At 35.5% G+C, this 14,710-nt stretch overlaps 1 protein-coding gene across 1 annotated transcript in view; it reads right to left on the bottom strand.

The window, feature by feature from the left end:
- The window catches only part of SCFD1 (sec1 family domain containing 1), a 113,176-nt gene that overhangs the window by 46,053 nt on the left and 52,413 nt on the right, over positions 1–14,710 (bottom strand). The window contains exon 15 of the mRNA XM_005896640.2: positions 2,873–2,969. Coding sequence (XP_005896702.1) covers positions 2,873–2,969 — 97 coding nt within the window. The remainder of the gene's footprint in view (positions 1–2,872; positions 2,970–14,710) is intronic.

Here is a 14,710-nt window from a genome sequence, read left to right as displayed (position 1 = left end):
GCAGAGTTTCCTCACTGAATAATTTGATACTTCAGAGAACAGTTTTAAGTATAATTCAGAGAGCTTTTTTTCTCCCTGGAAAATTTGAGTAAGGTGTTGAACTGCCTTCCCACCATTCCCAAATGTTAAGGACATTCTCCAAATACAGTAACTTCAAAATAACAGAATATAATAACATATCAAAATCAGAAAATTAGTGTTGGTCAATTACTACTATCTAATCCTTAGATGTCACTCCAAGTTTCACCTACTGTCTCTATAATATCCTTTATGGGAAAAAGAATCATGTGTTGCTGCAAAGAGCTGTCATCTCTTACATACAGTTGTCTTCTGTATGAAACAGTTCCTCAAGTCTTTCTTGACTTCATGGCCTTGATAAAGATTATAGGCTATTTTTTTCCTTCCTTTGGTAGAATACTCCACAATTAATTTTTGACTGAATTTCCTCATGCTTAGATTCAGGCTGTACATCTTTGACAGGAATACAACAAAAGTGATACTGTATTTGTATACTGAATCTTTTGGGTGGTACACTATTTCAGTATGACTCATTACTGGTGATGTTCAATGGGATTACCTAATAAGGCATCTATCAGGCTTCTTCTCTATCAAGTTATTTTTCTTCCTCTGTAAGTAATAAGTATTTTGTAGGGAGGTACTTTGAAACTGTGTACATAATCTGGAAAATTTCTATTTATTCATTAATTATATCTGCATGGACTCATGGCTTCCTATTTCATTCAGTATGTTATAATCTGTTATCATCATTATTTACTTTGGTACTGTCATGATCTGGCCATTGGGGGCCTCTTCAAGCTGACTTTTGGGTTCTTTTTGACACATTCCATCATGTTTTGAGTACTTCCCTTGCTTTCTGATACAACACAATGTTTCAGGCTTATTTTGTACTTCCTCTTCCTAGAATCAACCATTTATTTCACCAATGAGTCCTAGTGGAAAGTGGAATACAGAAGCTAAAAGTTCTACTGGAGAACTGTTGCTCCTCATCCTGCTCAAGTGGCAGAACTAGGGAATGCATATATTTGAGTACACACACATATAAAATCTACAGTTACTTCTCTATTTGACAAGTATTTAGTGAAAATGCCAAGTCCACGTCGGCACCTCCAATTCCAATATTACAGGATTCATTCTAGTTTTTTTCCTTTTAATATTTGTAACTTTCATCTCTGACAATGGGAAACCTCGCTCCTGAAACCTCACTCCCATTATATTATCTGATGTATTTACTTATTTAACCAGTCCCCTGTATGTAACAAATATCCTAACTCTGCTACTGTCTGCTTGCCTGCAGAGATGTCATCTCACTCCAATCTGGTTCTGATTCCCCACAATGGACACACACATATGCCTGGCTATACTTCTCACCCCATCTGAGCCCATGCCTGGTTTGTCCCGTGCAGGGTCACCCTCCTTAATCTGATACGGGCCCTCAGACTCCAGGACTAAACTGCTCCCACATATGGACACCCTGCTTACCTCACTTGGGACTCTGATACCTCCAGTTAGATTACCAACCATCCCTCTACCTGATTTGTGGATGCCTTCTCATTCGGCTTGGGTTCTGACATCTTGTTCTGGACTAAAGCGGTACTTGGAGAAGAAAAGAACAACCCACTCTAATATTCTTGCCTAGGAAATCCTAAGGACAGAGGACTGGAGGGCTACAGTCCATGGTGTCACAAGACCTGAACACGACTTGGTGACTAAAAGAACAAGAGTGACACTAGACTGCCAAGTGCAGGAGCGTCTACCTTGCTCTGCTCTACTCAACGTCTTTAAAATGAATTGGTTTGAGAAAGTAAGGGAAATGAAAAAAGTTCTGATTGTTTTTTTAATCAGCATATTTTTTGCTTAAACTTTACTCAAAACTGTAAATAACAAGAAATAACTCTGAAGTGATGGACTTAGATATATGTTACATATTTTTTCACTGTAAAGTACACATACCTTCAAAATGTTATGTTCTCCCCACAAATCTAGCTTTTTATAAGTGTGAGCAATAATAGGGATTCTCAGAAATTTTTATGAATAGAACCTTTTAATTACGAACATTTCAAAAAAATTGTTTATTACCTTCCAACTTGATATAAAATCTAAAAGTCATAACCAAAATAATAACTCAAAAACCATTATCAGCTGAAGAACTTGTATGTAAAATAGAAGCTTAATAGCTTATGTGATTTTTATTCATTTTTGAAAAGAGCTGAGATCTGAATTGAAAACTCTTTTGAAATTATCAACAAGTCTCTAAAGTTTAGAGAATTTCAGAGGCTAAAACTCTATGTTTATGATCATTGTAATTGAAAACAATAATTAGATTATATATTCCAAGTACAAATAGTTATATCTTGTTTAAAGAAAATCTAACAAATACATATTTAGATAAAGGGATTGTCTACAGAGTTTCTTTAAAAGTGAACTGCCAAAGTATTTAAAACAGAATTCAGTTTTAGATACTGATACATCTTTTTAGGAAGCTCTATAGGGTTAAACCAAAGTAGAATGTGTGTCATGCTTGGTTTGAATATTTTACCTTCAAATCTTGCCTGAGCCAGCAGAAATTGAGCTTCAAATGTATCACTTTAAACAAATGAATATTAAAAGTGCTTATATACTAATACATTGATAAAGCATACCTTCAAAGAAAAGTTCAATAAAATGCAAATAATTTTTCTAATTTAGGAACTGCCATGCTACGAACTTCTCAACAGGAAATAGCTCATTTAATTATCTCATTAATAGCAAAGATTGTGAGAAAAACAATAATTCTATTCAAATTTTACTCAAACTGAAAGGCTGGATTCATCAGATGAAAAACTTATATTAACCTCAAATTTATGATACATACCATCAGGATCTGATATTATATCTAGAAGAGATTTATCCAGAGTAGTTTTGCTCATTATTTTTTCTTCATATTCAAAATACACATCCAGTTTTCTTGCCTGTTTCAAAATAAGTATCAGAGAACATTAAACCATAAAAACATACTAAAAACCTCTCTGCTTACTAGTGCCTATTTTCTATGATCAATTTTAAAAACAAATGTTGATTTCTAGTAGAATTTACTTTTACTTTATTTTACTTTTAACCATACACTTAATGTACAAAATGAGATTGACTATTTCATTTATATTTGACTTATAAATTTAGAATAACTCTGCATGTCATATGTTAACAAAGACAAAAATCACACAAATCTCAATTATTGTATTAATAAGTAACTACCATATAAATAACACTGTTTCATGCAAATTAATGTCAAGGGTCAAGTTATGTTTACTTTTTAGTGAGTAAATCCATACATTTTTATCCTAACTAGACAGAAAGTTATCCTAATTATTTTCGATTGCTTAAACTGTTCCTCATTAATTTTCCCACTAAATACTTTGAACTTTAGATAATGCAAAAGTAGTCAAATTTTGCTTTTCTGTACAGCAGGTTTTCTCATAACCCAAGGTATATAAAAATCATGAAGTATCTATTAGATTATGCTTTAGATGAAAGACAAGAACATGCTTTACTACTGAAGGTGTTACCAATCTAAGTAGAAATCATTCATGAAATAAATGAGAACACAGAGATATCAATAAAGAATCAAAATATAAATACAGAATAAACATTAAATTAAGATAGAATGAAATAAATATTAACCAGTTGTAGAGAAGGAAGTGATGAATTCTGAGCTGTTCTGAAAGTGATTTGGGGACATGGATAGACAGAGTTCATTTCACTTAAAGGAATCGTGTATGTGTGTGAGTATGCCTGTGTGTGTGTGTTAGTCGCTCAGTTGTGTCTGACCAGGTTCCTCTGTCCGTGTGTATGTGTGTGTGTGTTAGTTGCTCAGTTGTGTCCAACTCTTTGCAACCCCATGGACTATAGCTCTCCAGGCTCCTCTGTCCACGGGATTCTGCAGGCTAAAGAATCTGGAGTGGGTAGCCATCCCCTTTTCCAGGGATCGAAACCCAGGTCTCTCAACTACAGGTGGATTCTTTACTGTCTGAGCCACCAGGAAAGCCCTGGTTAAAGGGATCATATCAGGCATGATCAGAGTGGATAGATCTGAATGGCAGATTCAGCAGTGATTTCATACATGAGGCAACAGGTGATCAACCCCTCAATCCCACTCCTCCACAGTGGCATACAAGGCCAGAGCTTTAAACAGATGAAATGCTCAGCTTGAAAATCAAAACATGAAAAGGTAAATATACTGAGACCTGTCCTCACTCCTATCCCTTTCTACCCCATTTCCACCTGCTTCTTTGGCTATTTATTTCTCCTATAGTTTTTCAGCTTCTCTATGCAAATGTAAGCAAATAGTATCTATATCCTAATATCCCTCTGCTTTCTGACACAAAAGGCAATATACTATACTCTGCTGTCCCTTGTTTTCACTCAGCAATATATTTTACACCAGTACACGGAGAATTTCCTTGAATGAAGTTGAGATAAGAGTTAATAAACTTTGTAATAGAGTTTTTGTTTTTTTACAAATGGCTCTCCACATTTTTTTTAGATTCCCTGATACAGGAATTATTTTAATTATTGTATAAAGCTACTTTGAATAAACAATATAGATACATGCTGAAGTACTAGGAATGGAAAAATGCAGTGTCAAAAATGAACAAAAGTAACAGAAAGGAGATCCTAGGAAAGTGACCATGGTGGTGACTGTGGGAATGGAAACAAAGAGACGTATACTTAATAACTAACATGAGAATGTGCGTAGGAAGTAAAATAGTGAAAAAAGTCAAAGATTCCTGGGAAATAAAATGACGGTAGTAGGAACTGTGTGTGCTTAGTCACTCAGTTGCGTCCAACTCTTTGTGACCCCATGGACTGCAGTCCGCCAGGCTCCTCTGTCCATGGGGATTTTCCAGGCAAAATACTGGAGTGAGTTGCCATGCCCTCCTCCAGGGGATCTTCCCAACCCAGGGATCGAACCCAGGTCTCCTGAATTGCAGGCGGATTACTTACCAATCTAGGCCACCAGGGAAGCCCTATGTTAACTTAAATGGACTGGGAAAGCCTAATTATCTGTAGAATAAAGCCAAGAATGGAAGGGGGAAGGAGATAAAATAAGGTGTTAGGCTGACTTTCAGGGCCTCATAATCTGCTCCAGCCAACTTTTCTGTTTTACCACTATTCACCAGGTTCAGTTCCCTCCAGTCACATCAATTAACTCACTGACTTTTCATTAAAAGTAGTGAATGCCTTTAATCCTCAAGGCTTGGGCTTGAATTATTCTCTTAGCTTTTTTAGAATGCATTTCTCCTCCATCACCTGCCCAGTGAATTCTACTAATTTTTCAAGGTCCAGCATCTTTGCAGCTTCTCTATAACTCTTAAACCTCTGTTTCTTCCCTTTCTTGCTCCTTTCCAATCTCCTTCTTCACTGGGAGAATTAATTAAGCCCTTAAGTGTGTACTGACAGCACTTCGTACACTTCTCCATAACAGCAATGATTACACCACATTACTCTCTTTGGTTTACATACCCTTCTAGAACTATACACTTCCTAGAATGTTTCTAATTAATTGTTTAACCCTAGGAGTCTAACAAAGCACCTGTCTTGCAGCAAAATATATGTCAAATTTCTAAGCTAAGAGCAAGACATATACAGATCAAGTAATCATCTTTAAAAGTTATGAAAGTAGATAAATGAACTTCCAGAAGTGAAAAATGCAGAGAATCAAGCTTTAGTGATTTAATAGATAAAATTAAGTATGCTAAATGCCATAATGGAATCTAACGTGTGTACCTACATAAATGAAGAAAGGTGGCTCACTTAGACTCATTTTGCTCTTCTTGATGTATTAACTTATCCACATTTTAACTTCTAATGAACAATGGAAGCAGAATTAAAAAACAAGTTAATCTGATGGCTAATGGGTAGACATTCTTTTGAAGGTGATAATGTTCTAAAATTGCCTTGTGATTATGGTTGTGTAACTCTGAATATAGTAAAAAACCACTAAATTGCATGCTTTAAAAAGGTGAATTGTATGGTATGTGAACTATATTTCCATAAAGGAGTTAAATAAAAATCATGTAGCATTTCAGTATAGCCTCATGGGGGAGGGAAAGGAATGAAGTAAAGATCTTCTAACCTGCATAAGAGAACTAGTATCTGTTCAGTATCTAGTATGTGCAAGGCACTTTACTTACAGCTATGGCTTTCAAATGTTTCTAAACAGAACCTCAGGACCCTCTTTCTCAAACCAAATCTTCTGCAGAACCCTAAACATAAAATAGATACAAGTGACCAATTAAATGTCTCTGTTGAGTCTAGGGTACCAGAGAACAGGGTTTAAAAGCTACAAAATCAGATTATCTCACTTAATTCTCCAGACAACACTATAAACTAGGAATTATTAGTCCCATTTTAAAGATGAAGAAACAGACACAAAGAAACATAAATTTATTCAAGGTTACCAGAGCAGAAGTAGAGAGTTGAGATTCAAATCCAGGTCAGATTCCATATACACCATAGATAAAGAGTAGGGGGGAAAAAAAAAAAGAGTAGGGAAAATTACATTTTCCTCAAGAACAGTTTATTGCTTCCTTTGTATACACTTTATGAAAGAAAGTATATTTGTCAATTAGTATATATTTATTTTTTGGGTAATACACATAATTTACATATATGTGGTGAATTTGTGGTGAATTCACATAACAATCAAGATGTGAATGTTTTTACTGGATTAAAATAAGGACCATCTACAGAATTGTACATTATAGGTGATCAATAAGTACAGAGGAAAGAAAGCCAAAATGGCACTATCAGAAGGAGTTAAGTAAAAGAATGCAAAATTCTTTAAGTCATTTCTTTAAATGAGGTGTTCTTGACTTTACTTGATAAACTGAGCTGGACTGAAACAGAATGACAATGATAATAGCATAGCAAAAAAAACTTTCAAGACAAAATACAAAATACAAAGAGTTTCAGGTATGAGTTCCAACTCTGCCATTGACTAGGGAATAGTTTACCTTTTTTGGAGGTAAGAGGTATATTTCCTTCACTGATTAAATGAAGAATATTTCACAAAATATGTTCTGCAGGGTGCTAGTTCTTACAGTTGGTTAAGAAATAACCCCTAAAAGTGTTCCAGAGTCAACAGTTTTAAGGTTTTTTTGAATGCTTTTAAAATGCATATATTACGCTGCATTATGAATCTCCAAGAGGAAGACACAGCACATTTTCCTTCTAACTTTATTTGACCAAAGAAGAAGCAGCCTCACTACTATCTTGTGGACTCTGCTAAGAACTCTGTCCCAAGGCTCCTTCTAGTCCTAAGTTCCTCAGAAGGTCTGTGAAGGACTCTGGAAAATGGGGTCCACAGGACTGAGGAATTATAATGGCAATGTTTGATTTTCTACTTTCTAGTCTGATTTGTATATCCCTGGTGCTTATGAATTATTCTCTATTCTGTTATTCTATGTGCTGTCATTGTAAGTGACCTTAAATTCTGTAGAACAAGTCAAGGTATAAATAAATAAAATGTGAGATATCTATTTAAAAAAGTTAAGGAATGCATCTGTCCTCCTTTTATTTTAAACATCTGAGACTGTTCATCACAAGTCTGCTTCTACTCTCTGTGTTTAACCTACAGCATATTCTTATAAGGGAAAAGACTGTAAAAAAAAAAAAAAAAAAACCCTCCCAGGTTTACCCACTCACAAACTATGTAGCATATCCTCTGTTTCTTGCTATTATATGTCATTTAAGCTGTAAAGCCAAAAATTCACATTACCAAAATTAGTCTGGTTTTTCTCAATGACTTAATAAAAATCTGTTTTCTTATTTATAGATGATCTGAAGTAGGTGAACCCTAAGCATTATATTTTTCACTTTTATCAAAGTAAAATAACATATAAAACACAGAATTTGGTTAAGTTTTAACATAAGTATATACCCATGAAACCGTATACACAATCCAGATAGTGAACATATCATTCACATCAGTTAAGGAAATTCTCTCATTGTAAATACTCTCCTCTCACTCTCCAACACCATTCTTCACGTCCTATTTTCTGTGACTATAGATTAGCCTGCATTTTTCTGAATTTTCTATAAACACAACATGCTCTTTTTTTCTGTATGTAGCTTCTTTCACTCAGCGTAATTACTCTGAGATTCATTGAGTACATACTGTTGTATGTATTAATAGTACCGCCTTTTTAATTGTTGAATAGTAGTCCACTGTATTGGAAAAGGCAATGGCACCCCACTCCAGTACTCTTGCCTGGAAAATCCCATGGATGGAGGAGCCTGGTAGGCTGCAGTCCATGCGGTTGCTAAGAGTCGGACACAACTGAGCAACTTCACTTTCACTTTTCACTTTCATGCATTGGAGAAGGAAATGGCAACCCACTCCAGTGTTCTTGCCTGGAGAATCCCAGGGACGGGGGAGCCTGGTGGGCTGCCATCTCAGGGGTCGCACAGAGTCGGACACGACTGAAGCGACTTAGCAGCAGCAGCAGCAGTCCATTGTATAGATATACTGGACTTTGTTTACTCAATTAGCCTGTTGATAGACATCTGACTGATTTCCAGTTTGGGGCTATGACAAAGAGCTGCTATGAATATTCATGTATAATGAACATATTTGCTCTCATTTATCTTGAGTAAACACTTAGGAGTAGAATGGCTGGGGCACATGATGGATTTGTGTTTAACATTTTAAGAAACAGAGATACTGTTTTCCAAAGTGGGTGCACCATTTTACATTTCTACCAGCAAAATATGAGAGTTCTAGTTCTGCATCCTCGCCAAAAGCTGACATGATCAATATTTTAAATTTTAGACATTCTGATAGATATGCAGAGGTATCTCACTATGGTTTTAGTTTGTTATTTTTCTAATGATTGTTGATGTTGAACTTATTCATCACTTGGATATCTTTTTCAGTCAAATCTTTGTTCAAATTTTTTGCCCTTTTAAAAATTGGGCTGTGCATTTTCTCTACTGAGTTGTGAGAAGTGTTTAATTCTTTGAACTTAACCTTTATGAATCTATTGAGTCTTGCTAATGACAAAGCTTTATCTTCATGAAACCTGATGGTGGAAAAGTGAGCAAAGAGCAAGAGAAAGGTAATTCCACACTTCGTTTTTTGAAGATGTGGAAGAAGTCTCCAGAAACTCAGCATGAGAAACTAAAAGACATTTCACACATTGAAGAGTTGTCTTTGGTCATATTTGGAGTAAAGAAAACTTCGTTAAGTTCTGATAATGACTAATCTTATTTGGGATAAAAAGAGGTAGAAGATAGTGATAGTCTGTCCATTGGGGACTTCCTGCTATAGGATATATTTTCTCCTGCCTTGAAGAAAAGACAGCAAGGTCATATAAACATTCACTCAGTAGTGTACTGGATAAAAGATAATTTAAAACAGATTAGTCAAAATCCAGACAGAGAAATGTTCTGATTTACAGGACAGTACAATTTCTTCCCTATAGTGATCAGGAGAGCAGTGATCAGTTAATCAAAGTCAGTTAATGCAAAGAAAAAAAAAAGGGGGGGGATTTCCCTGGTGGTCCAGTGCTTAAGAATCTGCCTGCCAAAGCAGGGGACATGGGTCCGATCCCTGATCCGGGAATATTCTACATCCCATGGGTCAACCTGTGAGCTGCAATGACTGAGCTCTTGTGCCACAATTACCGAAGGCTGTGCGCCCTAGAGCCCATGCTCTGTAACAAAGGAATCCACCACAATGAGAAACCCATATACCTCCACTAGAAAGAAGCTCCCCCCGCATGCCACAACTAGACAAAGTCTGCAAGCATCAATGAAGACCCAGCAAAGCCAAAAGAAAAAATAAAAAAGGACCTGGCTGTATATACATGTTTAAACACTACAATTTAACTTAAGATCTAAAACATATAATTGTCTGTCAATTTTGAGGTAGACCCAAGACCGTTCCCTTGAGCACTGAGGTTCATGGACTGAAATTTTTTTCTTTCCTGCATAATGCACATGTTTAAGTATCAGCTATAACTTCAAGTTTCTTTGACGCGAGATACAAAAATTTATAAATGTTTACAATTACAACATAAAGCAATTCTAGTACTTTCAAGATTTTTCAATGTTTTACAGTTGTTGTCTGCTCCCTGCCACAGCTACTAAATTAAGTAATAATTAAATCACCACCTTCACTGAGTCTAAGGCAGGTAACTTAGTTTTAGAGAAACAAACCTCTTTTCCTACTCATACCATTGACATAAATAGACTGGAATCAAATACAAAAAATTCAACTTGCAAACACACTAGATGTCACATGTTAGCATGGCAATAATGTGGTCAACAACCACTGTTTCCGAGGGAATAAAGGGCATTGGTTAATTTGATGTGCTGATCAGCTCAGTTTCTACTTTATTTTGAAAGCTTATTTTCCCCTAAGAAAGATAAAGAAGTTGGACCAGAGAAGAATAAGTCCCCTGAAGGAGGTGCTCTAGTTAAAATTAGCATTGCTAGCAAGAGCTAAGTCTTGCTCAGTGTGTACAGAGCTAAGTCGGTACATGTTTGCTTGATCAGAGGATGTCTTTAGACCTAACTCAGTACCTCTTAACTTTCTCCACAGGAAGCAGCAAAACAGAAATGAAGATCCAGCACCAATAATCCACAAGAGCTTATTAACCGCTTATTCTTGGCCGGTTACCTCAGTAAGGAGCATTCAGATGTGAGAGCTCTTCCTCTCAGGTGGGAGCACTAGGGGAAAGAGCATGTATGCCATTTCTCTTTCTTCTTCTCTGACATACATGTAGGAGACTTTTCCTTTTCTTAGGTTTCTGATGCTAGAGAATAATTAATTCCGGCTGGCTATGCAGCTGAGACAGTAATCATTAAAATATACTGAAATCTGTCTACAAATTTAAGTAATCTCAGAATCCATTCCCTAATAACCAACAAGTGGGGGTAAAATCTTATTTGTATTAGAAATGAAAAAACTGCTGGGATTTCCCTGGTGATCCAGCGGTTAGGAATCCACCCTGCAATGCAGGGGACACAGGTTAGATCTCTGGTGGGGAATTAAGACCCCACACGCCTTGGAGCAACTAGGCTCCCATGCCACAACTAGAGAATCTGTCTGCTGCAGGGAAAGTTCCTTCACAATTCACAATTTACTCTTAACCTATTAAACCAAAGTTGACTACTCAAGCCACTAAAATCTTTAGAATATCAATAAATTTACGTGGTAATATCTGTCAAAGTTGTCACAAACTGCTGTGCTGCCAAACATCAACTGCTGGGTAACTGCCAGGACTTCTAAAGAGATTAATTTCTTCTAGTATTCTGCTTTAGAAAATGATCTAAAGAAATATAAGCAGCAGCTATAAACTAAACATCCCAAAATAAGAAACACGCAAAACTGCAATAAAGACAAATAGCAAGAGATGTGTTCTGAGATCTCTGCATGAAGAGTCATAATGTTCTCGCTAATAACAACAATAATAAGTAAATAAATATTTACTGCTTAGGTGAATGAATGTTTACAAAGAAGTGAAGCCCAGATGGTCAACAAATTCTAGTAAAGAGTAAGAGATATTGGAGAAAAATATTTTTTAAATTATTGTTAACATTATATACAGGCAGATGGTGTAACATAAAAATGGCACAAATAAATGTATTATTTTGAAGTAAATATTTTAAAGTTGGAAATTTAATAATTATAAAAACTATAAGAAAAATTTTATAACTATGAGTAATGAGAAAAATTGGAAGCAACACAATTTACTTGCTAGCTTTGACATAGGAGAATAGACGTTTTAATTAAAACAGGACTCTTCGCCAGTCCAGGTTCGATGCATGATACTGGATGCTTGGGGCTGGTGCACTGGGATGACCCAGAGGGATGGTATTTGGAGGGAGGAGGGAGGAGGGTTCAGGATGGGGAACACGTGTATACCTGAGGCGGATTCATGTTGATATATCGCAAAACCAAAGTTAAAAAAAAAAAAAAAAACAGGACTCTTCTCAAAAAACACTGCAATTTTTCTATACTAACAGAATTTCTAATATCAGGATAACTCAGAGTATGTGGCTTAATAAATACAATTATAATTTATACACAAATATTTAAAATAAATATGCTCCTGTATCTATGATTTAAAAAACAAAAAAACTTCTGGTATTAATTGGGTTTCCTAGAATGGTCCAACAAGGAACATGGTGTCTTATACATGAAATTTTCCCTCTGCAAGTAAACGACCTTATATAATGTCCTTTATAGTTTCTTTATATCAGATCCTATTAGGAAAACGGTGTCTTCCTTGAGTTATAGCACAAAAATTATTTCAAACTATGTAATTTTTATATATAACTACTTAACACCCTGAATGACAAGTTAGTTTCTTAGTATAGGATGATCTGCTTATTAGCAATCCAGGAAGAAACAAGTTCTTTTATAGAGAGCCAAGCAACCAGGTCTGAAAGAGGAAATTTTGGGTCAGGCATGGTGACATAATAAAATTTATCAGACAGATGGCATCCATTAGGACAAACTGATTCACAGCTCATATAAAATTGTAAATAAGCATCATAAAGAATTTCATAGGTAAATTTTTCCTTAAAAAACACCGTTCTCCACCTAGACAGGTATAATAGCCATCTTCCAGAACTCATCCATTCCTCAACACTCCTCGGACCATTCTCTAGCTGAAACATAAATCAAATCATGGCAGTAACCTCCAATGACTTCCATCATACTTAAATCCCTATTTCTCTTGATCCAATGGTGTTATCAACTCTTTCCCTCCTCACTATGAGTACATTAGTCATCTTCTAGGTCCTCTAAAATAGTAAATTTGTTCTCGCCTTAAGGCCTTTGCAGCACTTATTCCCTCTGCCTGAAATGGGTGGCCCAGAGATTTTCACTAACTGGCTCCTTTGTGTGATTCAGGTCTCAACTCAATCATCACCTCATCAAAGGCAATTTCACTTCCCCTGGAACAGCCCTCTGAGCCACTGTCTATTACCTCTTATCACCCTATTTTGCTGTTTTTACACCTAAATGCCATGCTTTCTAATCGCTTACTTTGCTTTTTGTCAATATAAGATTAGCTTCAAGAGAAGAAAGAACTTGTCCATCTTGTTTACCATGGAATCTCTAGGGCCCAGCACAATCCCACAGAGCCATTTAATAAACACAATTGAGTAAACTACTTTATCCAGAATTTTCTCAAACCATAAACCATAGTCTTTGATCTAGAGTATATTCATGTAAATTTGTGGCAGGATAGTGTTTGTAAAGTTTTATGAAAAAGATGAAAATGTGCACTTTCCATTGGTATGATAATGTTTTTAAATACTTTGGGTTACACAACTCAGTTTTGAAGTAGAGCTGAGTTTAGCACTTTGCTGATTTTACAGCTGTGAGAACTGCCCCCTCCAAAGAAAAACCAAAAACCCTGAAAAAACTAAAGTCAAAAAAAGTCCACAAAATTGTTTAAATCTCAAAGTAACACATAAACTATTAACAACGGTCATAAACAAACAGCATGTACTCAAAGAGCATTGGTTTAATAGATAAGAAGATCTTGATTACAAAACTATAGTTTAGCCGATGTAAACTAGAACTTATATTTTGTTTTAATACAACATAGTTTTGTTTAACTTTTTATATTAGCTTTGTAAGCAAAGCCTGTCTCTTCTGAGTGAAGGAAATCACTGAATATAGCTCTGTTACATTCCACCAGTTATATGTATTATCTTCACTGGAGACAATGACCTCAGGCAAAAAAAAATGAGCAGCCTTTTTCCACTTTACAGAGCTGCAACATATGGAAGTTATCATCAGATATCATCTACAGATGGCACAATTATATTTCTATTCCTGTAGGTAGGTATATGCAAATAGCAAGATCAAAATCAAGAAGTGGAACAAAGAAAAAAATCAGGTGTCAGCTTAATAGAAATTATGCAGGTTTAAATTCTATGATCTACAATGATGAAATCTATCTATATTAGCTCCTTTCTAGTGCTCTAAGACTTTTAAAATCATTAAAAATATTTAATCCCCTTTTCCATAAATATAAGTTGTTATCAACATGTTTGATAGATAGCAAGTATATTCAGTTTTACATTACTTTTTCAAATGTATCATCTCAAATGGAAAGCAGGGGTCAGTAGTAACTACATTCTGGTATATCACCAGTCTGTCACTGGAATTCAGTTCCATGTCCGGAGAATAAATGACAATAGAATACTAATGAATGGATTAAATCAAACTGATATGGAGTGATGAATAAAGTAATGAGAAAAAATAATTATGACAAACAACATATAGAATTATCCAATACATTTGTTTCAAAATCAAAGTATAGTGGGAGACAGTAAGAAGCTATAAGGCTAACAGACTAATCTTAAACTAAAATGTTCAGAACCAAGTTGCATTTCATTATGGGATGTTATCAACATATTTCAGATAGTACTACAGTAAAGGGGTATCTAAACCTGAATTACTGATGTTTAGATACAAATCTATTATTAACAAAGTGGTACATCTGTAGAGGCATTACTAAGGCAGTGAAACATAATACAAACATCAAAGGGGCTAAGTTTCCTTCACTGAATGTGTGACCTTGGGCAAATCACTAACCTTCCTGGATTGGTTTCCTCATGTGCAAAAATGAAGGTAATAATGCTGCCTTCACTAATTATAACTCAACCTTACAGTTAGGGCTCAATG

The sequence above is a fragment of the Bos mutus genome, chromosome 21 (genome assembly GCF_027580195.1).
Source record: "Bos mutus isolate GX-2022 chromosome 21, NWIPB_WYAK_1.1, whole genome shotgun sequence".
Lineage (NCBI taxonomy): Eukaryota > Metazoa > Chordata > Mammalia > Artiodactyla > Bovidae > Bos > Bos mutus.
This window is presented reverse-complemented; position numbering and strand designations above follow the sequence as displayed.